Source organism: Choloepus didactylus, chromosome 15, assembly GCF_015220235.1.
Source record: "Choloepus didactylus isolate mChoDid1 chromosome 15, mChoDid1.pri, whole genome shotgun sequence".
Lineage (NCBI taxonomy): Eukaryota > Metazoa > Chordata > Mammalia > Pilosa > Megalonychidae > Choloepus > Choloepus didactylus.
Genome location: NC_051321.1, coordinates 84,703,413 through 84,729,450, shown reverse-complemented (window position 1 = coordinate 84,729,450; position 26,038 = coordinate 84,703,413). Strand labels below are relative to the sequence as shown.

The 26,038-nt window shown below is 43.4% G+C and overlaps 1 protein-coding gene across 1 annotated transcript in view; it reads left to right on the top strand.

Moving 5' to 3' along the window:
* VSTM4 (V-set and transmembrane domain containing 4) overlaps positions 1-24,555 on the top strand; it is a 100,422-nt gene extending 75,867 nt beyond the window's left edge. The window contains exon 8 of the mRNA XM_037805163.1: positions 23,207-24,555. Within this exon, the coding sequence (XP_037661091.1) occupies positions 23,207-23,332 (126 nt within the window). The 3' untranslated portion in view covers positions 23,333-24,555. The remainder of the gene's footprint in view (positions 1-23,206) is intronic.
* Positions 24,556-26,038: the final 1,483 nt, after the last annotated feature.

Genomic DNA, 26,038 nt, shown 5'->3' with positions numbered 1-26,038 from the left:
AATGAAGGAGAGAGCTGATCCCATCTGGACCTCTGTCTGATCATCGGTTCAAAGTCAAAAATATCAGGCCCGGCATCTGCAGGTTTGGGGGGATAGTAAGATTTATTTCTCCAGTAGGCCAGCACTGACCTTGGTTCCGACTGGGTCAATATTTATCTCTCAGATCAATAATTCTTGATGGTAGCTGAGACTAAAGTCAATAGCTACTAGTTGACACAGACCTTGGTGGGTAATTTAAAAAATAACTTGGAGGCATCTTTTACTTAGGGCCTGGTAGTGGTGTACACTTTTTTTTTTTTATTAAATTCAGTTTTATTGAAATACATTCACACACCATACAATCATCCATGATATACAATCCACTGTCCACAGTATGATAACAGTTATGCGTGCATCACCACAATCTATCTCTGAACATTTTCCTTACATCAGAAAGAACCAGAACAAGAATAAAAAATAAAAGTGAAAAAAGAACACCCAAATCATCCCCCCATCCCACCCCATTTGTCCTTTAGTTTTTATCCCCATTCCTCCACTCATCCATACACTAGATAAAGGGGGTGTGATCCACAAGGTCTTCACAATCACACTGTCACCCCTTGTAATCTACATTATTATATAATTGTCTTCAGGAGTCCAGACTGCTGGGTTGGAGTTTGGTAGTTTCAGGTATTTACTTCTAGCTATTCCAATACATTAAAGCCTAAGAGGTGTTATCTATATAGTGCATAAGAATGTCCACCAGAGTGACCTCTCGACTCCATTTGGAATCTCTCAGCCACTGAAACTATTTTGTCTCATTTTGCATCCCCTTTTTGGTCAAGAAGATACTCTCAGTCCCACGATGCCGGGTCCACATTCATCCCCGGGAGTCATACTCTGCGTTGCCAGGGAGATTTACACCCCTGGGAGTCGGGTCCCACGTAGAGGGGAGGGCAGCGAGTTCACCTGTCGAGATGGCTCAGTTAGAGGGAGAGAGGGCCACATCTGAGCAACAAAGAGGTACTCAGGGGGAGACTCTTAGGCACCATTACATACAACTTTAGACTCTCCTTTGTGGTAATGAGCTTCATAAGGGCAAGACCCATGCTCGAGGGCTCAGCACATCAAACCGCCAGCCCCAATGTTTGTGACAACATCAACACCAGTCCAGGTGAGGATGTCCAACACATCCGCACCTTCCCCCAGATCCTCGGGGCTGGGGAGGGGGAGGCTGTAAATATAATTTTTATTATCTGCCCAAATTACTCTAGGATGTGTCACTATTTCACTCCAGCCTATACTAACCTACCGTATCTCATTTCCTATTCAAAGTTCCATGCAATTGTGGTGTTTGAACAAATCGACTGTAGAGTTGTACCATTTAGAAAATTTAGATCCTGTACCAAATAGTTATCTATTCCCTTGGTCTCATATGGAAGTTGAAGTTTTAAAACACAATCAGTTTCAACCTTTACCCTTTGGCCTGGCTTGCCCTGGTCTTAACCAGACCTGCTTCATTCATATCACTAATTGAAGTCTGGGCTCTTTTTCAGCTTTTTTTTTTTTTTTTTTTTTTGACAGTGGCTGTATGCACTAATACTGACATTCATATCTGCCGAGCTCTAGCTCTGAGTTTCAGGTGTCTCAGAGATATGCATTGTTCCAGAGACCAATCAGGTTATACGCTAGGGGATCAGCATCTCAAAGTTTAGAGATAGGCCTTACAATTCAGGGATAGAGTTAACTGCTGTAAGAGCTTACAATCTAGGGACTATTACAATTATTGCGTCCACGTTAGGCTATGTTCTGAGATTCAATTCTGAGTTTACACATTGTAGTTGGTCCATATTGGTGAGGCATCATCCCTCTCACCATGTTTTCTCCAACACTTTTACTCCTATATATATATTTTCCTACAATTTTATGGAGTTATATTCACATACTGTACATTTATCCACAGTGTACAATCAGTTGTTCATGGTATCATCATAAAGTTGTACATTTATCACCACAATCAGCACTTGAACATACTGATTACTACAAGAAAAATTGTTGTTTTTTTTTTTTAGCAGTAAGGAAAAATGATAAAAAGAAAAATAACACGTCATACAATACAATATAATACTAAGGACAGCAAATAAAACCACTACCAAGAATCCCATATTACTCCCCTATATCCCCCTCTCATATACATTTAGCGTTGGCATATTGCCTTTGTTACATTTAATGGAGGTATATTACAATGTTACTGTTGACCATAGACTCCAGTTTACTTTGATTATGTTTTTTCCTGAATAAGTGGTGTACACTTTTAATTCCGGAATTGTTCCACTGTGTCACCATCACCATAAGGCGGTGCTTCTGGAGGTGGTCCTGGGCCAGCAGAGCCCCCAGCCCCTTTCCGGATTGGTGCTGACATAGGCCTACCATAGATCCACTGGACAGGAAGGGACAGGAGGACGGGAAGTAGGCTGGCAGGAAGAACCTCCGTTTATTGAGCACCTGCTATGTACCAGATTCTCTGCTTGGTGCCTGAAGGCTCCAGCTCACTCATCCCAGATGCCCCTGTCAACTCCTGGGGCAAATGTTTGCTAATTCTCCAGGCAAAAGTGAAAAGCAGGCATCTGTGCCTTCACCCTCAAGGCACTAACACTGGGGGAGCTTTACTCATTTTTCCAAAATGACATCACATTTTGTAGTAGTAAGGTTTAAAAAGTGATAGGACACAGGAAGAAAAAAGAGGCGAGAAAGGCATTTTAGACATGGTAAAATCGAGGTACCAAAACTGCCGCTCCCCTTTTATAACAAAGCCGTTATCCACAGCCACCTGCTCTCCAAGTTCTGTTGCTCAGGGAGGGAGCCCACGTTATTCACGCAACTCTTTCTGACCATCTAAGAATGTGAAGAGTTTGTCTCCATAACATTATATGTTTACAGTTGGTCATTATTCCAATATTATCAGTGGTTCTTAATCTTTTGCGGGACGAGGGAACACCTTCACAAAGCCTGCAAAGGCTCCCTCCAACAGAGGCAGGTGCCATTTTCCTTTAAATTGGGGAGAATGGGGGACCCTGATCTCTTACCCCTGGCTCACCAGCCCTGCAGCAAGCTTTGGAGCCCATCGGGCTAATTCACATACTTCCAGAAAAAGCTGCATGGCTTCCTGGTGGTAGAAGAACCCGAGAAAGCCAGAAACTCATTTGATTTATTTTTAGTGCATTAGGTCAGTTATTGATTTAGAGACCGGGTGGGGGAAGAGAAAACAAGCAGTTTCTGTGATGTGGAAGCAAAGCCTCAGTGTTTCAAGGAAAATCGAAACAGGAAGCACGACTGTGCGCAGAGGTGCGTAGGAAGGGGCCAGCACCCCAAACTTAGCTGGAAAGGAGCAGCCTGCACTCCTTAGGGCTACAAACTTTGATGCCCCCACCCAGGCCCCATCGGAATAAACGCCCTCCTCGGCCGAGTGTCATTCATTCAGTCTCCTTTGATGATTTCTCACTCTGTTCAATTAAGTCACCAGGACACAGAGCTAGGACAGTTGGAAGAGTCAGGCAGCCCTGTCTTCCAAGAAGAAAGTTATCTCTTGTGAGCAAGAGGCTGAAGACTTAGAAAATGTGGGAATGTCGAGGGCTTAATTAACACGAGTTTCCCAGTGGGGCTCTTGTATCTATTCTCTGCATTGCCTCCTGGGGATTTTTCTAGAACACAACTCCAGTCATGTAACTTCCCTGCTTCAAATATTCTAATGCTCCCACCCCTTGCCTCCAGGATGAAGTATCACTTCCATCATTGGCTGCTTCCCCCTACCTTGGGGATCTGGCTGCTGTCCCCCCGCACCCACCCCGCTCACCCCCACCCCACCCAGTACTCCCCATTCCGCTGCGACCACCATCCTCTTGCCTGGCTCTCTGCCTGGGCACCTGCTCCTCCCCACCTCGGCCTCTGCACAGCTGCTCCTCAACTCCGAGGTGTGTCTCACCCTTTACCTTCTTTCTGAACCTCCTGCCCCTGCAGCCCTTTCAGCCCCAGGCTAAGTTCTCCCAAAGTCCAATCTATGCCCCTTCATGTCCATGACCTCAGGGACTCTCCATGTGCTTTCCATCAAGGTTGTCCTGCCCCTCCGTGGCACTCATGCGGTTGACAGGCCCTCTTTCTGGGACGTGATGGTACATCGTCTTCTGTCACTCTGGCCAGCTGCTTTTCCTTCTGGCTGCTTCTCCTCCTCAGGCTGCTCACTGACGTCTCTCCCTTCACTGCCCTGTATGTTGGCTTTGTCTGGGGTCCTTGAGCACGTTCCCTGGAAGAGCCAACACTCTCACAGGTGCAACCCGTTGATTCCCAAACAGGGTCTTGGCCAGCTTTGGGACATCTCCCTGGAGGGCCCACGTGGAGCTCAGAATCACTGCTGCTGACCCTGTGCACGGGATATTCCCGTCCCAGGCAATGGTGTTCCCATCCAGAAATCTCGTGCATTCTTCTCCCTCATTCCCCCATCCACTGGTGACATCTCTGTTCCTCTCAGCAGCCCCGAGTGTGGCCCTTTTCTCCTACATGGCTGCTGCAGCTGGTTCCTTCAACCACCATCTCCTTCCCTGTCTGATTTGAGGTTCCTCCTCCAATATCCCACAGCCCCTGGCCGTGCCAATGTTCTAGTGCTTCCATCCAACACTGAAGCCACATTTACTTGCCTGACCTGCCTGTCTCCTGCATTAGAAACACATGGTTCTTTTTGACAAAGCAAATTCTACAATTTTAATACTAGAAAATTCATATTGCCTAGAAATGTTAGTGCAGGTAGTACAAACTGGATTTCAAGTCATCCAGGACCTGTCTTCCCCATAGGACCTGGGATAGGCAATGTGCCGACTCAGTCAACGTTTGTTGAGTGAATAAACAAATGAATGCAGGGATCTGGGGTTGGAGCTCAAGTTACTGCTACTCCAGATGTGGTCCATGGACCAGTGGCAATGACATCACCTGGAAGCTTGTTAGCAAAGCAGACTCTCAGGCCCTACCCTGCACCTGCTGCATTCAAATCTGCAATTTCACAAGACCCCTGGATGATTCGGATGAGTAGTAAAGTATGGGAAATGCCACACAGAGTAGCTTATCAAACCCGGTAGCTACGTGTGGTTGCTTCAGTGCCATTCCACAGACAGAGTCACCACTACCCAGTTTCTCAAGGAATCCACCTGCGTTTTGGTAAGAGTTCAGCTCCACAGGAGAATGGTGGCTTTCCTAATTTATTAACAGAGAAAATTAAACATCCAAATCTGCTTCTCAAGGGTATGGTGACGCTCCTTTGTTCCTAAGTGTTTCATTCCCATATCAGCTCATATCCTCAGACCCCTCACAGGTAGAGAGTGCTTGCCTGGGTGGGCCTCAAGTTTCAAGCAAGTTGACATAATTCCACCTTCTCTTATGGATACTTGAGGATCAGAGCCCTGAAAACAGATGGAAGAGACTGTTCTTTCCACCCTGGTTCACAGGGGACCTGCCTTTCCACCCCTCTGTTCAAACCCATGGACTCAGTACACTAGGACGATACACCGTGCCCTGTGCAACGTTTTCCCGATGTTGGGAATTCAGCCCCTTCCACAGCCCCTCTTGTCACCATCGAGAAGGCGCTGCCGGGGCGGAGAAGGGCTCCTAGGCATGTTAGACACCAGCGATAGAATTCCAAGAGGATTTTCATAATAACCCAAATCCCAGCAAAATTATTTCCAGAGGACGTGCATTTCAGGTTTCTTGAAGGATGTTGATAATAAGCGGGAGGATCTCTCGGTATCGTTAATGTGCTAGAACTGGTTTCAGTTAAATTTTACACGAAAAGGATATATTAACCTGCATAAAATATGTTCACAATCTCACTTTAAAATTAAAAAGGAGAAAAAAACACACAGCCGCATGTACAATATATTGCCCCAAGTTAAAGCCTTGGGAAAAAAACAAAAACTTTACTTGTACCACGCTAGTACCATTTTTACAGAGATAAAAATTCTATGCCCCCCTCGGTGCCAATGCACATCCCATTATTGTCACGGGGAGTTATGTATGTAGACTGGAGGGGAGAATGAATGCCGAGACTTCCGAAGGATGAGCGAGCAAAACACAGAAGTTATTTGGTTTCACGGGCCTCCCTCCAGTCCAGAGAGAGCAGGCGGCAGGGGCTCTGCCTAAGCTGGATGTGCCCGTGGAGGTGAGATCAGACCACTCCCACAGTGGAAGCGAGAACGTTCTGTATTGGGGAGTCTGTGCACCCTGAAAAAAGAGCTGTCATTTCCCCCATCACAGGCCTCCCAGTGAGTCCGAAGGCCCCTTTGCAACATCCCCAAACCATTCTCCATTCATCTTGCTACTTCACTGCTGCTTCCGAGGCCAACCCAGTCTGCTCGAGGCTTTGATTTATTAAAGATGGGTCCCAAGAAGCAGTTACTTTCCAGGAGGCTTTTTTGACCGGATAACACGTTAGGCACGTCAAGCTCCCATTAGGAACCCCCTTTTGGGAGACGATGGGAATTCTACTCTAGAAGAGTTGCAGGGGAGTCGTGCTCATGCTGTTCTAGAATGGTTACGTGGCTTTGTGTTTCAAGGCGGAAGGTGACTTTGGAAGGCGCCACCTCAATGTTTAGTTTCCCTTATTCGCCACACGTTGATTCGTGCAAATCGTTTTCCATTCTTCCACACATTCATTGCCCATTCATTAACTGTGCACCCACGGACAGTGTGTGAGGTGCTAGGGAGACGGGAGCTGGAAACTTGGTGCCCCTGGCAAAGATGAGCACGTGGCAGAGAAGGGATCTGGGAGGGATCCAGGCTTAAGGCAGGTGCAGCCCCATGGAGAGTCACACCTGGGGCCCAGCCCCCGTCTCCCCTGCCATGCTCCCTTGCATCCCAGTGAAAAGCTTATTCCATTTTAAAACCTTAGTTTTGAGTACAGAATATTTGAAAGTTGTTATTAAGAGACTTTTTCATTCTCAAATAGAGAATACTAGAAATGAAGTGCCATTGTGATAAAAAAGGAAAAAAAAACCTGCATCATATCTGTTACATCAAGCTAGGTTTCCAAAGTATCAGAAAGACAATTTCCTTGTGAAATTCTGAGTTTGTAACAAAGTAGCAACATGTGTAAGGTGATTTTTTTCCCTAGCCAGATTCAATTCTACTTCATTATTGCAACTTCCTGAAGCTAAGTTTATAAATTGCAAACAAGCAAGCATAGGTGGTGACTCAGTGGCAAGAAGCACTCATGGAGCTATGGTGAGAGTATGCATAGAAAGAGAAGGCACAGGGACTCAACCGCACATCCCACCTTACACACAGTGTGAATTTTCGAAGCAGGTGGTCATGTCTACTGCCGTTTTGGATTTGCACTGAATGCTTGACTGGTGCCTTGTACGTCCTGTTCCTGATCTAGTGGTAGTGACGATGATGATGATGACAATGGTGATGAGGACAGCAAGGATGGTGACCATAAGTAAGGATGCTGCTGACGATGATGACATTGATGATGATGTGATGACAATGATGATGACGATGGTGATGGTGATGATGATAATGACAATGATGATGACAATGACGATGACGATAATGACGATGACAATGATGATGCCAATGATAATGACAATGACGATGATTATAATGATGATGACTACGATGACAATGACGATCACGATGATGACTGTGATGACAGTGATGATGACGATGACGGTGAGATGATGACAATGATAGCAATGACGATGATGATAATGATGACAATGACAATCTGATGGTAATGGTGATGATGACGACAATGATGAGAATGATATTGATGATGACAATGAAGACATGATGATGATAATGATGACGAAAATAACAATGATGATGATAACAACAATGCTACTGCTGCTGCTGATGACAGTGATGATGACGACGATGACCACACTTAACCTGGTGTTCTAGTTTGCTAATGCTGCCAGAATGCAAAACATCAGAAATGGATTGGCTTTTATAAAGGGGGTTTATTTGGTTACACAGTTACAATCTTAAGGCCATAAATTGCTGAGGTAACACATCAGCATTTGGGTACCTTCACTGGAGGATGGCCAACGGTGTCTGGAAAACCCCTGTTAGCTGGGAAGGCACGTGGCTGGCGTCTGCTTCAAAGTTCTGGTTTCAAAATGGCTTTCTCCCAGGATGTTCCTCTCTAGGCTGCAGTTCCTCAAAAATGTCGCTCTTAATTGCACTTGGATATTTGTCCTCTTTCAGCTTCTCTGGAGCAAGAGTCTGCTTTCAATGGCCATCTTCAAACTGTCTCTCATCTGCAGCACCTGTGCTTTCTTCAAAGTGTCCCTCTTGGCTGTAGCACCTCTTCAAAATGTCACTCACAGCTACACTGAGTTCCTTCTGTTTGTCAGCTCATTTATGTGGCTCCACTGATCAAGGCCCACCCTGAATGGGTGGGGCCATGCCTCCATGGAAATTGTCTCATCAGAGTTATCACCTACAGTTGGGTGGGGCACATTTCCATGCAAACAACCTAATCCAAATGTTCCAACTTAATCCCCGCTAATATGTCTGCCACACAAGATTGCGTCAAAGAACATGGCTTTTTCTGGGGGACATAATACATTCAAACCAGCACACCTGGCACTAACCATGTGCAGGCACTGCCTTAGTGCTGTACCATTTAGCCCACTGCACCCTCAGCCAGCGCTGGAGCAGGTAGCTTATTGCTCCATCTCACAGGTGAAGGCGAGGCACAGAGAGGTTGCCCACTGGTAGGTGGCCAAGCTGTTCTGACCGGACACTGGGGTCCAGGGAAGAGGTGAGACCTCTTGTACTAAGGAGTCTGTTAGCCCTGCTCCAACCTCACTGGAGGGGTACACACAATAAAATCTGCAGCAGTGATTCTAAGTGTGCTGGAGGAACATGGCTGGCAATTCAGAATCACGGGGAAGGTGTATGTTCTCCATTAGTTAAAACAGAAAGTTAAATTCCTTCCTTATATTCTCATTTCTCTGAGGTGACCACTGTTAGGATTTTGGCTTATGTTCTTTCAAATATTTTTCTATGTATATACAAACTTCTATCTATATCTATCTACATGTACACACAGTTTATACAAAATCAACCAGGGATGAGTATGGTCATGGCCACAGATTTTGATTCATCTATTTCCATGTACCTGAGGCCCCTAAAAATGGGGATAACCCTATGCAGAATGTTCGTACATCGAATTATTTTTCTTTTGAACATCAGGCCCATCTTTCTATGTCAGTACATCTAGGTCTATCCCATTATTTTAATGCCTGCAAAGGGTTATGGGATCATCATTTCTTTAACCATTAATTTCTTTAATTGATGGACATTTAGGTTCTAGTTTTTCACTATTGGGAAGGTTGCTGTAGTGAACATTCTTTATTGATATTTCTGTAGGAGATATATTTAGAAGTGGTATATTATGAAAGTATACCCACATTTTCCAAAAGTGTTTTCTCATTTTATTCTCCTACCAGCAGAGAATAAGAGTACCCATTTCCTCACACCCCTCCCCAAAGCAGCAAGATATTATCTACCTCTCTCTCTTTCTCTTTCCCCTGTATCCCTCTCTCTTTCTCTTAATATTTTTTGTGTGCTGCATCTGCATCCAGCTTACTTTGGCTGAGTCACTCTCCTCACCACTGACCTTTGGCCTGGTTAATAAGCAGTTTTCCTGCCCTGGGGCATAAACTACCCCAGAACTCAAAGCTGCATCTGTGGTCACTGCCACACCACCCACACAGCTCACCCCAAACCCACAGCCTGTCCCAAATGATAGGCTCACCATCTCCACCACCCTCAGACCCCCAGACCCTTTCTCTTGGGGCATGTTCGCTTTAAACTAACCAACCCTTGACTCCCTTGGATTAAGGAGTCTGTTAGCCCTGTTCCAACCCTGGAACCCATTAAAGGCACAAGCCCACAGATCCCTCTTGCTCTGCTGTGTGCTCCCCGCCAGCTAATTGAGCCACATGAGCCAATGGTGCTTCCCATTGATCCCGCAGGCTCCCCCGTCCTCTGGGACCCTGGGAGTCACACACTCTTCTCATGCATTATGGCCTCAGTTTCCCATTGAATTGCACCTGACTTCCACCCAGACTCAAACTTAAAATCTAACTCGCCTAATTCAAAGCTCTATCTCTACCTAACTATCGATCTGTTTTAATTTCCTGGGCTGCTCAAGCAAATACTATCCGATGGTTCAGGTTAAACGGTGGGAATTTATTAGCTCACAGTTTTGAGGCTAAAAGAAAGTCCAAATCAAGGTGTCATCAAGACGATGCTGTCTTCCCGAAGACTGATGTTCTGAGGCTGGCTGCCAGCGATCCATGTCCTGGGCTCCTCTGTCACATGGCGATGCACATGGCGGCCTCTCCTGGCCTCTCTGTTCGCTTCTGGGTTCTACTGAATTTCAGCTTCTTGCTTCCCATGGCCTTCTCTCCACTCTGCTTAAAAGGGACTCCGATAATAGGATTAAGACCTACCCTGGGCCACACCTTAACTGAAGCAACCTCATACTTACAACGGGTTCACACCCACAGGAATGGATTAAGTCTGAGAACGTGTTTTTCTGGGGTGCATACAGCTTCAGCCCACCAAAGGGAGCGTCTAAGGAAGCAGGGCTCTGTATTGAGTGTTATATAGCACAAGTCACTCAGATCACCCAAGACGAGAATATTTGGTCATTTTGTGGGTATCACAGTGACTTTGTTTTTGCCTGGGGCACATACAACTCCAAACCACCACATTATCTAACACTACCTGTCACCTATCTACCTATGTATCTCTATCCATCCATCCATCCATCCATCCATCCATCCATCTTATATCTACTTTTTATTTGTTGGTTGGTTGGTTGGTTTTCTTTATTAGAGAAGTTATGGGTTTATACAACAATCATGCATAAAATACAGGATTCCCATATATCACCCTATTATTAACATCTTGCATTAGTGTGGAAAATTTGTCACATTAATGACAGCACATTTTTTAAAACTTACAGTGTTAACTGTAGTCCATGGTTTAACTTAGGGTTCACTGTTTGTGTAGTGCAGTTCCATGGATTTTTTTTTTTAAATTGTATTCTGTTATCATGTAAAGACCTAACATTTCCCCTTTTAATTATATTCCAATAGATATTTCAGTGCTGTTAATTGCATTTACAATGTTGTGCTACCATCACCACCATCCACTATTGAAACATTTCCATCATTCCAAACAGGAACCCTGTACATGTTATGCCTTAACTTCCCTTCCCTATCCCCACTCCATCCCCTGGAGACCTATATTCTAAATTCTGACTCTATGATTTTGCTTATTCTAATTATTTCAAATCTATGAGACCATATAATATTTGTCTCTATCTATCTTTTAAACTATCAAATTGAAAGCCATGTGCAGATTTTATGACTCTATGCAATAGGACCCAAGTGTCCTACTTCTTGCAGAGTTCTCACGGAAACCTTAGACTTTTTTTGTCTAGAGAAGCTGAAGCAGAGATGCACTCCATGGGGGAGAGTGTCCCCTCCTTGCAAACCAGAGGCCTTTGATATCTATGGGAAGAGGAGGGTGGTTAATGACAGCATTAGATTGACTGGTTTTCTTTTATTTTGTTTTACGCAGTCACTCATTCTTTCATTCAAAACCATTTATTGAGCATCTACTATGTGCCAGAGAATGTGTGAGTCAGATATCTTTCTGGGAGCTGGGGATGCAGCCAGCGATGTGCTCCCACCTGCTCCTATCCCACTTGAGAAAGCTAATCTCTTGGTAGCTTGAAATCATCCATGGTGGGGACATTTACAACTGCAAATCAGGGAACATTACAAATCAGAGCTCTTTTTTTGGAGAGCTGATTGCTGTACAGTTACCAGCACACCGCCGGATACAGCAGTAAGTTTGACAAAGTCACCGCTTCAGTGGAGCTTAGTGGTGCAGTCAGGTGCCTGGCTGTAGCACCCACGCTGTTGCTTACTACCTGCCCACCTCAGTTTTGCTGTTTCTTCGCCTTAGTCTCCACGTGTGTAAAGCAAGGATAAGAAGAGCCCTTTCTGTACAGTGGTGTTGTTATACTAAGTGCACTTGAGGTACTCTATTATGTTCCAGAGGGAAGACAGAGATAACCAAGTGCACAGTCCTTTAACGTGCCAGAGCGATGAGTGCTCTGCAGAGCAATAAGGCAGAGCCAGGGCAGCCGGGGGGCTGTGTTGGATGGAGGAGACCACCTTGGGGCGAAGGTCTGATGAAGTGAGAAAGCCAGCCCTGCTGTGCATGGAGAACATTCTAGACAAGGCGCACAGCCAGGGCCAAGGCCGTGAGGTGGCCCTGGGCAGGGAGTGCCATCCAGGTGTGTTCTAGAAACACAAGGGGACCAGTGAAGCTGGAGCCTTGGGTGGGCCAGGGGGACGTGTGGGACATGACAAGGTCAGCTGGAGGCCGGGGGCTGGGGAACCAGGGTTGAGATCACACAGGACCGTGTCCTTTCAGATGAGGACTTCCGATCTTATTCCAAGCCTGATGAGAAACCACGTGGGAATTTTGCACAAGGCAGTGCTGAGCGGCTTGTTTTTAGGATGATCTTTGCCCACTATTAAAAAATAAAATCGCTGGACTTATTTGCACTGGCCTGAGCACCCCAGGGGTATCCCTTAGCATCTGGGCACATGGTATTTTCCAAGAGGCCCCCAAGTGTCTTCTCTCTCACCCTAAATATTTCAAAGGAGCCAATTGTTGAAACAATTTTTGTTTGTCATCAGTGATTTTTAAAATAGTAATAATAGCCATAAAAATAATAGCACACGTGCATAACATTTACTATATACCCTGTGTGCTGTAATGCCTTTATCAATTACCTCTTTTCATTACAAATCAAATAGCTGTTAATGCCCAAATGGGCTCGCTGCCCAAGGCGCACAGATGTCAATGTTTGACACCAGGATTTCGAGAAAAGAGTTTATTGCAAGGCCGCCCAGCAGGAGACAGGAGGCAAGCCCAGATCTGTCTCTCCGAGGTGAAGAGGTTTGGGATTTTTCTATGGTTTGGAGAGGGTTGGTCTAAGGGAGTGACACAGGATGGGGTGAGACGACATGGGTCAAGGATCAGGGTTACGTGGAGCTTGCGCTGTTATAATCATGCTAGTTCACGCAGTGCATGTTCAAAAATGGCCACTTCAAATGATGAGCGGGTGTTGTTTTTACCATTTATAATTAGGTGTAGGCAACTTCAGGTCAGGGCTTCTGTCTGCTCAAGCCCCTGTAGCTAGAACTGGTCAGAACCGGCTTTAGCAGGTGCTGCAGGGGAAGAGGAAAAATAGGAACTTATCTTGAGTGAAGCAAGCTTTTTATGAATAAACATAAGGAGGTGGGAGTTCTAAGAAAAGGGAAATGGAAACTTCTGCAAGCCAATATGGGAAGGGCTACTTGGGAAAGTGGGTTAGAAGGTGGTTTCATAACCCCGTAGGATAGACTATTATTTATCCCAACATCACAGATGAAGAAACAGAGGCACAGAGAGGTTAAGTAACTTGCCCAAGGTCACACAGTGACCAAAGGCCATTCCTTCTGTCTCCAAGAGTCCATGCTCTTCGTTTTGTATTGTTGTCTCTTTCTATTATTAGAGAAGTGGTAGGTTTACAGAAAAATCATGCTGAAATTACAGAGTTTCCAGATATGCCCCCGCTCCCATTATTAACGCCTTGCATTAGTGTGGCACCTTTGTTACAACTGATGAAAGCACATTATTATAATTGTACCATTAACTATCATCCATAGTTTAATTAGGGTTCATCGTTTTATATATTCCTATAGAACTTTTTAAGAAATTTTATTCCAGTAACATATATATAACCTAAAATTTCCCCTTTCAACCACACACAAATAATAAGTCAGTGCTGTTAATTGCTCTTAAGCCCCTCTAGACAGACCGTGACCCAATCAGATGAATCTCGGAGGGTGTTCAAGATTGCAGTGAATTCTCAGAATTCTCCAACCAGACCCCTATGCAGAAGCAGATAAACTGAATACTCTGTTTATCGAAGCAGAAACACCCTCTTGATTAATACTGCCAGGGAAAGTGCTTTTGGAAGGCAACTAGGACTCCAGGCATCTGCAGTCTCCAGGGACAAGAAAATGAATGACCACATTAGATCATGCGAATGATTGCCGTGTGACCTTGGAAAATTTCATGTATCAAGACTCTGCCAAAGGCATTCTCTATAATCACATTTGAGCTTCTAAAACCTAAGGCGCGAAACCCTGAGACATCCATTGGTCTGGGGACTTCCGGAGCCTCAAGAAGCAGAGCTTTCTGAGCCTTTAATTTCTCGCCTGGGCCTTTAGCAGGCCCGACCCTTCTCACTATGTGTCTCAGAGGAATTAGCCTGGGGCTTGTGACTTTGTGCCTTGTCAAATTCATTCTGGGCATGTCCTCCACTCAACAGCCTCTGGATAATCTGGGCTGAGAGCATGGCAAGAATTTGTTCATGATTTCTGAGTGACGTCATCCAACCCCAAGCTGCCAACAAACCTGGATAGGACTTTGAAATCCCCATCTTCATCTGAGGCTTCTCTTCTGGGTTGCAGGTCCTTGTATCCACCTTTCTAATCCTTCCCAGTCCCAGAGAACACTGGGTTACTGGTCACTGGCTAACCCCACAGAGGCAGGGGTGGGGTGGGAATTGAGCAGCCATGATCCCAAGGTTCATCAATGACTTAGGCAACAGAGGGAGTATGTGTGGGGTGGTGGGGTGGGGGGTGGTTGTGCCTCTGAGAGTGCCTAGATGCAATGGCCCAGGGCCCCTGTCTTTAGACAACTGGCTCAGATTACAGAGATGAGAGTAAGTCAGCAGTCACAGCTGCCTCCTAGATTTGGATACTTCACTCCCCTTTGAGTGAAGATTCTGGGAGGAGTTATGCTGCTGGAGCCAAAGGTCCTAGTGGACCACTGGACTTAGCTCCAAGGAGATGGGGAGGATAGAGCTGCAGTTGTGTCAGAAATCTCCAATGGACTTCTCCAGTTCTAACCATCTTGACACCTATTCTCGTTTCTACCTGTTCGGGGGCATCGCCAGTCAGGAACCCTCTACCGTGTCACACACAGCTAGCCAAAGCAGAACCTGTTAATCCGTCACCTCCAGCCTATGCTGGTGAGGGAGATTACGTGCTCTAGTCCTGGATGATAGGAATCTTGGGGAGGTGAGACTGGGGAGAGAGGCGAAGGCCTTCCAAAGGGATTCCTTCCTTCTCCCTCATCACCCTGCCAAGCAGCTATGGCTCCACTGCATCTGCCCTTGGAGTATCTCTGGCTTATGGGCCCTGATGTCCTCTCTCTAAGCCAGGTCCCCTAATATCTGGTGAGGACAGAGCCTGCCCCCTCTACCCCCATCCTCCTCTCTGTGGGGTGCTTCCACTGCCCACCGTGTGGTGTGGGCCTGGTCCAAAACTGCATGTGATTTTTCCAGTGATGCTTCCCCGTTGTCTTTGGAAGCTCACCGTACCCCTCCCTGGGACCCCATGTCTGCCTCTGGAGGAAGGAGTACCTGTCCATCTCACCTGTACACAAGAAGGTCACATCAGAGCTGCAGCCAGGGACACCAGCTGGGTCAGTGCTGGAGGCTGCGTTCAGCACTGCTGGGGGAGGTGCCCGGCCTGATTGCAGGCTGTGAATCTCGCCCTACCCAGCGATGGCTGCACGACCTTGAGCACACTGCATGCCCTTTAAAGCCCGATTCCTCATCTGAGAAGTGGACCCACCTCACGAGACAGGTGCAAGGTAAAGCGGAGATGGGGAAACCTAGTTATCATTTGCTGAGCTCTTAATGTGCACAGCAGAGTGGCACTCGTTGGACAAGCCTCTGGCCTTAGAACAACCATTCCTTAAACATCACACTCTGCTATCTCCCAAAGGCACATCTGGATTACTTCTTTCATTCCTTCATTGAATTTCTCTGTCTTGGAAAGTCCCTCCCCCCTTTTTAAATTTAATATAAATATCAGAGAACTCTGTTCTTTTATTACACTATATTTAAATATAAGTAAATATGCAATTATAAATTGAGTCAAGTTCATATCCAAGGTAGTCTAATTCTAATCAAACTGATAGGGACCATGACATAGTTTGCACCTGCAGAGAATCACCGAGGACCCGCCCACAGAGAGCTGACGACGCCCAGCCTTGACTCCCTTGGTGGCCATGTTTCTATGGGTGGTAGATGCTGTTGGGTGGGGAGGGGAGTCTCCTTTACCAGGTGCTCCTCTGTTGAATAAAAAATGAGCACTTATCTTGAAGGGGGAAGAGGAAGTCTGCACCCAATAATACGTAATTCTCTCTTGGGTGAATAGATTCTTGATAGTGCAATTCTGTAGAAGCACAATCACATTTTTTAGCTCTAAGGTGATGTTAGCATAAACATTGCCATGTCCTAGTTATTGATCTGCTGCTGTGATAATGGTATTACCCAATTGAACTTCTGACATTGGAAAACTTGCAGTGCCTGCAATGGCGTTTTTCTTTTACTTCTACAACTTAATTCGACATGTATATCCAACTGTGGTCTTTATGAAAAAGTATTGGTTTGCAGGAGTCTGCATAAGAGAATGTTAAATCTCTCTCTCAGTGAGAACATGGCTTGCCAACTGGCATCGAGCCCATAAAAGGAAACACCCAGACACTGCCTAGCAGAAGCTTAACTTGTGTGTCCCAAAGAGACGCCGAACTTCTGAATAACTTTCTGGTACTAGCCACATACAATGGTTCCTTCCCCGTGGATGTACTTCCCCAAACCATCACTCTAAAACCAGGAGAACTACTGTGGTCTAATCACTGTCAGAACAGAAAGCTTGAGATATGGGCCATGGCCTTCCAAGCTCTTAAACTTGCATATTTTTTTTGTTACATCTAGAGTATGGATGGTTCCATCACTGCATTAGAAAGCTGGTCTGTGTATGAATCATTTCCTAATTCTTCCAAGGTAAAGTAGTGCAATATGAGAATCTAATCCAGCTCAGCAGCCATGAGTGAACCAGAATTGGCAAGTTCAAATCTAGATTTGGCAAGTTCCTTAACAATGGTCAAAGGGTAATGATGGGAACCTAGCATCTAGTAGAATGGCTAAAATTAAAAATACTGACAATGCCAAGTGTTGACATGGATGTAGAACAACTGGAACCCTCATTTGTTGCTGGGAGGACAAAATGGTACTCTGGACAAATGGTATGGCTGTTTCTTATCAAGTTAAGCATACACTTACCATATGATCCAGCAAACTCACTCCTGGGAATCTATCCCAAAGAATGAAAGCTTCACACACAAAAACTTACACACAAATGTTTATAGCAACTCTATTCATAATCACCAAAGCCTGGAAACAACACAGATGGCCTTCAATAGGTGAATGGATAAGCAAACCATGGTATATCTGGATCATAGAATGCTACTGAGATGTAAAAAGGAACACACTACCAGTACCCCCAACTTGGATGACTCTGGAGGGAGTTACACTCAGTGAAAAAAGGCAGCCCCCAAAGTTACATACTGTGATTCCATTTACATGACATTCTCTAAAGGGCAAGACCATTTGACAGAAAGCAGGTCAGTGGTTGCTAGGGGTCAGGGCTGGAGGGAAAAAACATGCTCACAAAGGTTAGTGTGAGAGAATTTGATGGAGCTTCTTTTTATCCTGATAGTGAAGGTGGGTTACCCGAATTTATACATGTGTTAAAAGTCATACAACTGCCACCTGAAGAGTCAGTTTTACTGCATGCCATTTTAAACAATAAAATTTAAAAGTTTTAAAAAGTTTCTCCTCTAGTGTTGCTATAAAATGCATCCACTTACATCCAGGTACCTATATCAGGTAGTTTATCTCCTCTCCTACAAGGTAGGCTTTTCCTTCTTCCCTTCTCTTCTGCCCTCACCTTGACTAATCTCCTAGGAACTATTCTTTATCTGTCAAAAGCTATTTAAGTCACATGCTTCTAGTTAAGTCATGAAGAACTCAGAAAGTATACAAACGGACTCATTTTAGCTGACTCTAAAGAGAAGGTGATGACAATGAAACATTTATTTATTCAGTGAACACAAGCATATTTAGCCAAAACGTTCATGTACGTCATCTTGTTGAAACCCTCATTGTCACCCAACAAGGTAGATATCATTAAGCCTATCTTAGTGATGAAGAAACTGAGCATCAGGGATGCACACAGAACTGATGAATAATTGAGCCGGCACTTGAGCTGAGGTCCAAGGCCCTCCTAGACCCAAACCCGAAGTACACTAAAGGATGATGGCTTTGGGGTCACATCCCTTGTCTCCACTGTGTGACACATCCTTGGGACTGAGGAGTTAGAAGAATCTTCTATTCCAGCCTGCCTTTGATGTAGCGACATGTGTCTATATTTGAACCCCTATCCCCTCTGCCTCAGAGAATCCCCCTTCAAATAAGGAGTGGACTATCCCTATCCGGTAGGAAATGCATGAAAAGTGATGTTAAAGATGCATAAAACAAGGGTCTGGGGACATTCACCTACTAAGCTGGTAAACAGCTTAAAGGAATAGACTTAAAGGAATAGAAAGAAACTGACCAGAAGTCTCTGCAGGTTGGGTGAAAGGGAAAAGAACAGAAAAACCAGACAGTCCTGGGAAAGAGGAAATGGCAGAGTTGTTCGCATATATAGACAGTTTTAGGACCTTCTCTAAGGGGGCCTACTACAACTTCCTAGCAGGTTGACCCATCTCCGCTGTCTGTTCCTTCCCTTTCTTGCTTCCAGCGAGCCCAGCAGCCTCTGCATGTGCAGGGAAGCCCCTGGAGACTTCTTTGGGCAGTTTCATTTGTGTTTCTAGTGCAACGTGAAGTTGTGTCCTGTGTGTTTGGAACCAGCCAATTTGAGATTTAAGTTTGCATTCTGAGTGCCCATTCTCCCATATACTTCTAATACTTCCTGCTCCCCTGGCAAGGACGAACAGAACTGCTTCCTGAGTCATCTTCAGAGAACCATTTGCTCTATGCCAGTTCTTGCATTGCTGAAGATTCCTTAGCTTAAACCCAGGTTGTGTTTGTGGTGTCGAAGTTGCGTGGAATTGCATCATCCTAAATACAGGTGGGGCCCCCGCCATGGGTTTCCTAAATCTGGCTCTACTCCACTGCACCCACCTGCTCTCACCTGTTACATTCTGCTCCTGGCACCTGGTTTTCTTACCAGTTCTATTGTCCTGCCTGGTATTAAGCTTTTCTAAACTACTTCTCAGGTGCACCTAAACCTGCCACTAAAACATCCATGCAAAGAAAGGTAGCTTTGTGAAAACTGGTGAGGACTATAAATTTCCCCTTTCATTGGCCATTAGGAATTTATTTCCAGTTAAACAAGCTCAGGAAATGTAATTAAACACACAGTTGATGGCTGTAGCCAAGTGTGCATGCCAGAAAAACAATAGGTTCTTTAAAGATTCCAAGGACTGACATTATGCATCTCCTGTTGGAAACTGTATACACTTCACAATTTTGAGCCTCCTGTGTGCTGCTTCATATTTTCAATCAAATTATTATATTCCAGAAATATGCATAAGGGAAATGATTCTACACAGTTTATGGTGGTTTGTTGCTTGTAGCAGTAATTGAAGCACCTCTTCCACTTATGAAAGTACTAATTTTATTTGTTTTTATTGCTTTTCTAGATGCAATTATTTATTTAGTGTGTTTTGGCTTTATTAAATTATGTTTACTATAGGAACATCATAAAAATGTATGAAAACAACACATCAGCCAAACCAGCCCAGTGACCTGTGTTGAGAAACCTAGTGTTATTTTTCATATCCAAATATAATGGAATAACTTAAGAATAAACAGATAATCTGTACCATAAAACAATGCAATTTCAAGGTAATGTGATAAAACACCTGGACAATGTGATTTCATAAATCCGGGTTCTAAAATTTACATGAGTTGGGCTTCGTGTGCTTATTTGGAGACACACGGCATTTCTAAATGGAATCATTATAATGTGAAATGTAATTAAACCGAAAGGCAAGACGCAAACAGGGTTTTTGTCGGCTGGTATGATACGGAGGTCTAAGAAGCAATGTAAAGACTTTTGGTATCAAAAGACAAGCAAAAGGCTCTCATTCCTATACATTCCCTTCACTTTGAAATTTAAAAATGGCTAGACAATTTGTGAAGATGTTGGGCAATCTCCCTTGACCAGTGAGTGGGTCCTGGCTTTCCGGGGTCCCTTACGTACTCTTTGTCTTTTGCTCTCCGTCCCTATTATGGTTCCCGATCTCAAAAGAAAAGAGGCTTTTTGCTTTTGGCATGCTTTTGACGAAACTTGAATTGAATGTAAACTGTTTATTCATCTTCAGTTTCTGGGAGATAACCAAGGTGTCTTCGTTTGCCTGAGCTGCTATCACAAATACTACACAGTGGGCTGGCTTAAGCAATGGGAATTTATTGGCTCATGGTTTCAGAAGTCCAAATCTAGGTGTTGGCCAGACCATTCTCTCTCCTGGGGTAGGTTGCCTTCTGGTGCTGGCTGCCAGCAGTCCTTGGGGTACCTTGGCTTGCATCTCTGCTCCTGTCCCATGGCGAGGTCCTCTCCTTTCCAGCTTCTGTGACTTCCAGGTCCTCTTTATAGGGCCTCCCGTAATCCAGATCAAGACCCCCTCCTCATTCAGTGGGTCCACACCTTAGCTAAAAATAGTCTTCAAGAAATCCGATTTACAACAGATTCACTCCCATGGGAATGCAGATGAAGATTAAAACATATTTTTTCTGGGGTACATAACTCAACCTGCCACACGAAGTATAGGCGTGAAAAAGCAAAAATTAATACAAAATAACAACAACAAATCCAAGCTAAAAACAAAAAACACCCACCACCAAAAAACAAAACAAAACAAACAAACAAACAAAAACAGCCTAATTCTGAAATCCCAGTTTGAAGAGAACTGGGCTTCTTAAATGAAAGTCATGAGTCTTTTATGACCACAAATTAATGATCAACTTTTACTTTTCTAATTATGAATTAAAATTGAATTATGCACTGCTTAAATACATGTGCCCATTGCAAAATTCAAAAAGTACCAACAAATCTATACAATAAAAGTCTCTTTCCCACTCCTGTCCCCCAGCCATGCATTCATTTACTTCCCCAGAGCTGAGTTCTAGGATTCTTCTTTCCAAGGATTTTCTAAGCATATAGAATATATAAGAATACACATACAAACGCATTTACACAAATAGTGCTTAAATAAACAGTACACATATAGCTTAGTTATTCTTTTCAAAGACTGCGTCATACCTTCCATTGTGTACAATTTTTTTGCCTATACCTGATAAATACTCCTACCAAAGTGTGGCTTTAATAAGCTTTTTAAAATATATATATATATATTTGGCAACTCAAAAGATGCAAAATTATGTCTAAAGTGTGATTTAAAATTGCACCTCTCTCACTATGAGAGATTGAGTAGGATTTCTTACCATTAAGAGCCGTTTGCATTTCCTTTTTTTATCCTGTCTTGTCCTTTGTTAGCTTGCTAATGAATGTTGATCATTATGTTTGTTGACTAGTGAGATAAATTGTTCCGTTGTTATGGAGTTGCAAAGATTTTCCCTATTTTTTCAATTGTCCTTTGGCATTTTTAGAGAATATTTTGCCAGACATAGAATGAAAGTGCAACACATCTTTTTTCTATTGCTTCTGGATTTTTGTATCATACTTTAAAATACCTTTCATAGTCGGAGATTATTTAAAAAATTTTCCCACATCTTCTTCCAGTACTTTTACAGGTTTATTTTCCACATTTAAAATTTTAATTCTTCTGGAATTTGGGTTGCAAAGAGTGATATGGAATGTGATTTTTTTTTTCTTACATGGCTACCCAAGTTATTCAAAAATTGTTTTAATTTTATTAACTACTCCAGAATCTGATTTTTTTCTCTTTTGATTTATTACTATTGTGAATCATACTAACAGATTTTTCTAATATTGGACCATCTTTGCAATAAACTTGGAATAAAGTTGGAGTAAACCCAACTTAAAGATGATTATCCTTTAATGTGCTTTTTCATTCTTTTTGAAAAATTTGATTTAAAGTTTATATCAGTATATGAGATAGCTTAAAAATGTGAAGGTTTTCTTCTTGTTTATGCTTTGGAATTATCTGTTCCTTAAAGGAATTTCTTTTAAAAATTCTTCTATAGAAGTGCTCATGAGAAAGAATTCTTTCTTTTCTTTCTTTCATTTTAATTAGTATATTAAGATTTTCTGGAGTTAATGTTCATAATTTAAATTAATGTTCATCATTTAAATTTTCTAGAATCTTATCTATTTTATCCTTTAATTTTAAATTTTTTGCACCTAGTTGAGCAAAGTAATCCTTAAAAATTTTTAAAAATTTCCTCCATTTCATTATATCCCATTTCTCATTTTTTATTTCATCCATTTATGCTTTTTCCTTTATTTTTTCATTAGTCTTTTTGGTGTCCAAGCACCAAGCTGTCAGATATTTTAATTGATTCTACTGTTTGCCTATTTTCTTATTCATACAGTCTGGTTTTATTTTTACTGGTTTTTCTTTCTGGCTTTCTTTCTTTTATTTTGTTCTTTTTCTAACTTCTTGAATTAGATGCTTAATCCATTTAATTCCGATTGTTTAATATAAGTACTTAAGGTGATGATTTTTTTCTCCGAGCACTACTTTAACCACATTCTTTAGGTTCTGGTAAGTAATGTGTTCTTTATCATTATTTTCAAGATATTTTGCAATTTTAGTTTCATATAGGTTAGGTTATTTAAAAAAAAAATTCTAGGTGATAGTATTTTTAATTTTTCTACTTTTGTTACTAATTTCTAGTATATTTTTTTGTTTGTTTCTGTCTCTACCTGTATTTTTTCCTGTGATCAGAGAATGTTGGTTACATTATTCTTACTCGTCAGAACTCAGGTTTTCTCTGTGGCCTAATATTTAATCATTTTTGTCTATGTGAATGTTCTATGACAACTTGAAAACAAGTTGTAGGGTCTCTTGGCAAGTCGTAGTGTTCTATATAAGACAACGGGATCTATTTGATTATGTCATTTGGGTTTTTGAATCATTTTTAACAATTGACCATTTTGTCCTGTGAGTTCCCCACGTGCACGCTGCTGAACGAACGAATGATGTAGAATTCCCCGTGGTCAGCAGAGTTGTATTGCGTTTTGTCTTGCAGCCGAAGATTGCCGAGGAAAGCTTGACGTACGCTGAGCTGGAACTGATCAAACCCCACCAGGCTGCCAAGGATGTGCCTACCAGCACCGTCTACGCACAGATCGTCTTTGAGGAGAACAAGCTCTGACAGCGCCTCTCTTTCAGAGGTTCTATTTGATACCTGCCACCCCAGTTATTTATGAACCTTGGAAACAAAGTCCTTATTTTTGTATTTTCACTTGTGCCTTCTGTGTGGTGGGAAAACCTTTCCACCAGCATTCCAGGTGCCTTCGAAGAGGTACGAGGTTGTGCTCCGCACAAAAAAAGAAGAGTGGGGGGCCACAGCCCTTTGACAAATCTCCAGGACAAGACTTCTCTGGACCTGAGCCCTGACGGTGAGGACTCCGATTCTGAGAGCACCCACGGAGGTTTTCTGCTGAGCCGAACCCATTCACACTTTCTTCTTTCCCTGTTTTCTCGTCATCTTTTTTTAAAATCTGAATTTTAATCTACTCTTCCTGTATTTGTGATATCAAGCTCATAGTACTAGCTAAAGGAAATGCCATTATAGACCAAAGAGCAAGAGAGTAGATAAGTAGTAATTGGTTTTCGGTGACTTTGCTAGGATGTGCAGAAGCAAAGTAAAACGCTTATCGCGAGCAGTCATTTAGACAGCATCTCTTGTTTTAAATAGATGCACTGACCCTGGCGATTTAAGGGCAGAAAGATGGATTACGGGGGGATGTCTGAAGTCTAAGCTGGCAGTGAGCTGCCTCTGACCACCATCATACCTACTTCCCCGTCCGTCATTACCCCAGGCCACAGGACAAATAGAACACTGTTCTACACAGCCTCCCATCCCTATGGTAGGGTGGACTTATTGGGATCAGTGCTTTCATTCCACAAGAAGTTTTTACTCTCGTGGGTGTTTCCCATCCACGGACACACTAGGGCAAGTGGCCTCTTCAAATTCTGACTGGTTCCCCGCTCCTCTGGGAGCAAAGGCTGTTGCCTGGTTCCATTGGGATAGGAGACGAGGAAGTACAAGTCAGATTGGGAAAATGTATCCTGAAGACCCTACTACTGCCAAGGGCCTTGCCCAGCTCAACTTGGCATGTGGATTCTCATGAGGGTTGGGGGAGGGAGGGGGAGAAATTCATGGAGTGTACATACATGTGGCCGTTGCTCTGTGGACTTGTAAGACATACAGGAATCTCGGATTCACGGAAGGCAGATCCATTCCGGAAGAGCATCATCCTGTAAACAGTGTTGTTAAGGATATTTCTCGATGTGGAAATTATGTACTGCATACTACAGAAATTGTTTGACTATGTAATGGACCATGTATATATGGTAAATGATATTTTTAAAGCACAGCCTCAGGTTTGAATTATGTACCACTATAGAGCTGTGTGGTTGAGTTCCTTATGCCCTAATAACTTCTGACTCCATGCTCGTACAGTACAAAGATGACTTAGCCTCGCACAGAATTCTTGAGGGTAAAACGGGATAACAAACATCACAACATCCTGGAATGTATAAATTGCTACACAAAGGCACTCTGTTGACATTCATGCTATAGCCAGCTGCATTTTCCAACTGCTATTTAAGTCTCTCATTGCAATAGTTTGAAAAGTAAATATGTGTCTATAACTCCCGAAGACCCATGTTGGCTTATGGGTGTTTTCCGTGGTTTATTGGAAAAGGGTCCCAGTTGGGAGCAGGTAATGATTTTCCAGAAGTAAAAATGGTCTGCCTTAACAAAGAGGAAACCCATCCTCTCTGGTCTACATTTGAGCCTCATTCTCTCCCTCACTGCCAGATTTCAAAGGTGGTGAATAAACCACAGAACTTTAGAAAAAGGCTATTTGGAAGAACTCACCAAAAGCCCCCAGAGCATCTCCTTGGGAGGACAGGATTTATGGCTGTCACACCATTCACATCATAATTATGATAGGATTTTTAAAAATGTTCATCATGGCAAATTTCCAGTGGATGTTTGTGTACAATTTTAGGGGTGAAGCATGATTTTCCTAATTTACACAGAAGAGCCCTGTGGCTGGTGGGGCCCTGGGGTCGCAAGGTGGGAATGGAGAGAAGGGCATATGACAAAGAGATGTGGGAGAGGGGAACACGGTAAGAAGCAATATCTTAGTCCCCAGGCCTCTGAAAAACTGAATGGAACTTCAATCACCCACCCCCCACCATCCCCATACCCTTAAATCCAGTGGGAACCTAAGAGTATCACATATGGAAGTCAATGCATCTCACTGAAAAGAGCAAATGCTTCTGAGAACTGGTAGCTGTCAGTTAGAGTCTAATACTTCAATTCAGCCTCTTCTTCCCAAACTCTGGCCATGGCTGCCCAAATCCTCATCGAGGTGTGTGAGTGGGGGACCTGCTGATACAGTGTACAAAGAGACCACAAGACCATCATCTCCTGCTGAAAATTCTTCCAAAGGGAATCGTAAAAGCTATTGGCAAATCTAAGCAGAGCCTGATCCACTGCTATCTCCAGAAGCAAACCACCCAAGCTCTGCTCAGAACTGGAAGCAATGGATGATTTGTATTTGGTGCTTCTTTGGGGTGAAATTACGGCATTACTAAGCTTAACAGGTCTACTTATTCATTCTCTGCCCCATACGCCACCAACCAAGTACGGACATTTCTAAAGCTAAGGAGAATCATGTATCAGCATAGAAATTAGGTAAAGTGGTTCCGTTTGTTTTTATTATAAGGCATTCATGAGAGCAACTATATTTGGGTAATTTTCAAAATGGACAATTGCTTGTGCTTTTAAATGAAGTTAAAACAAAGATGAGCCCTTTGCTGAGAATGCAGACTTCCTGTAGGC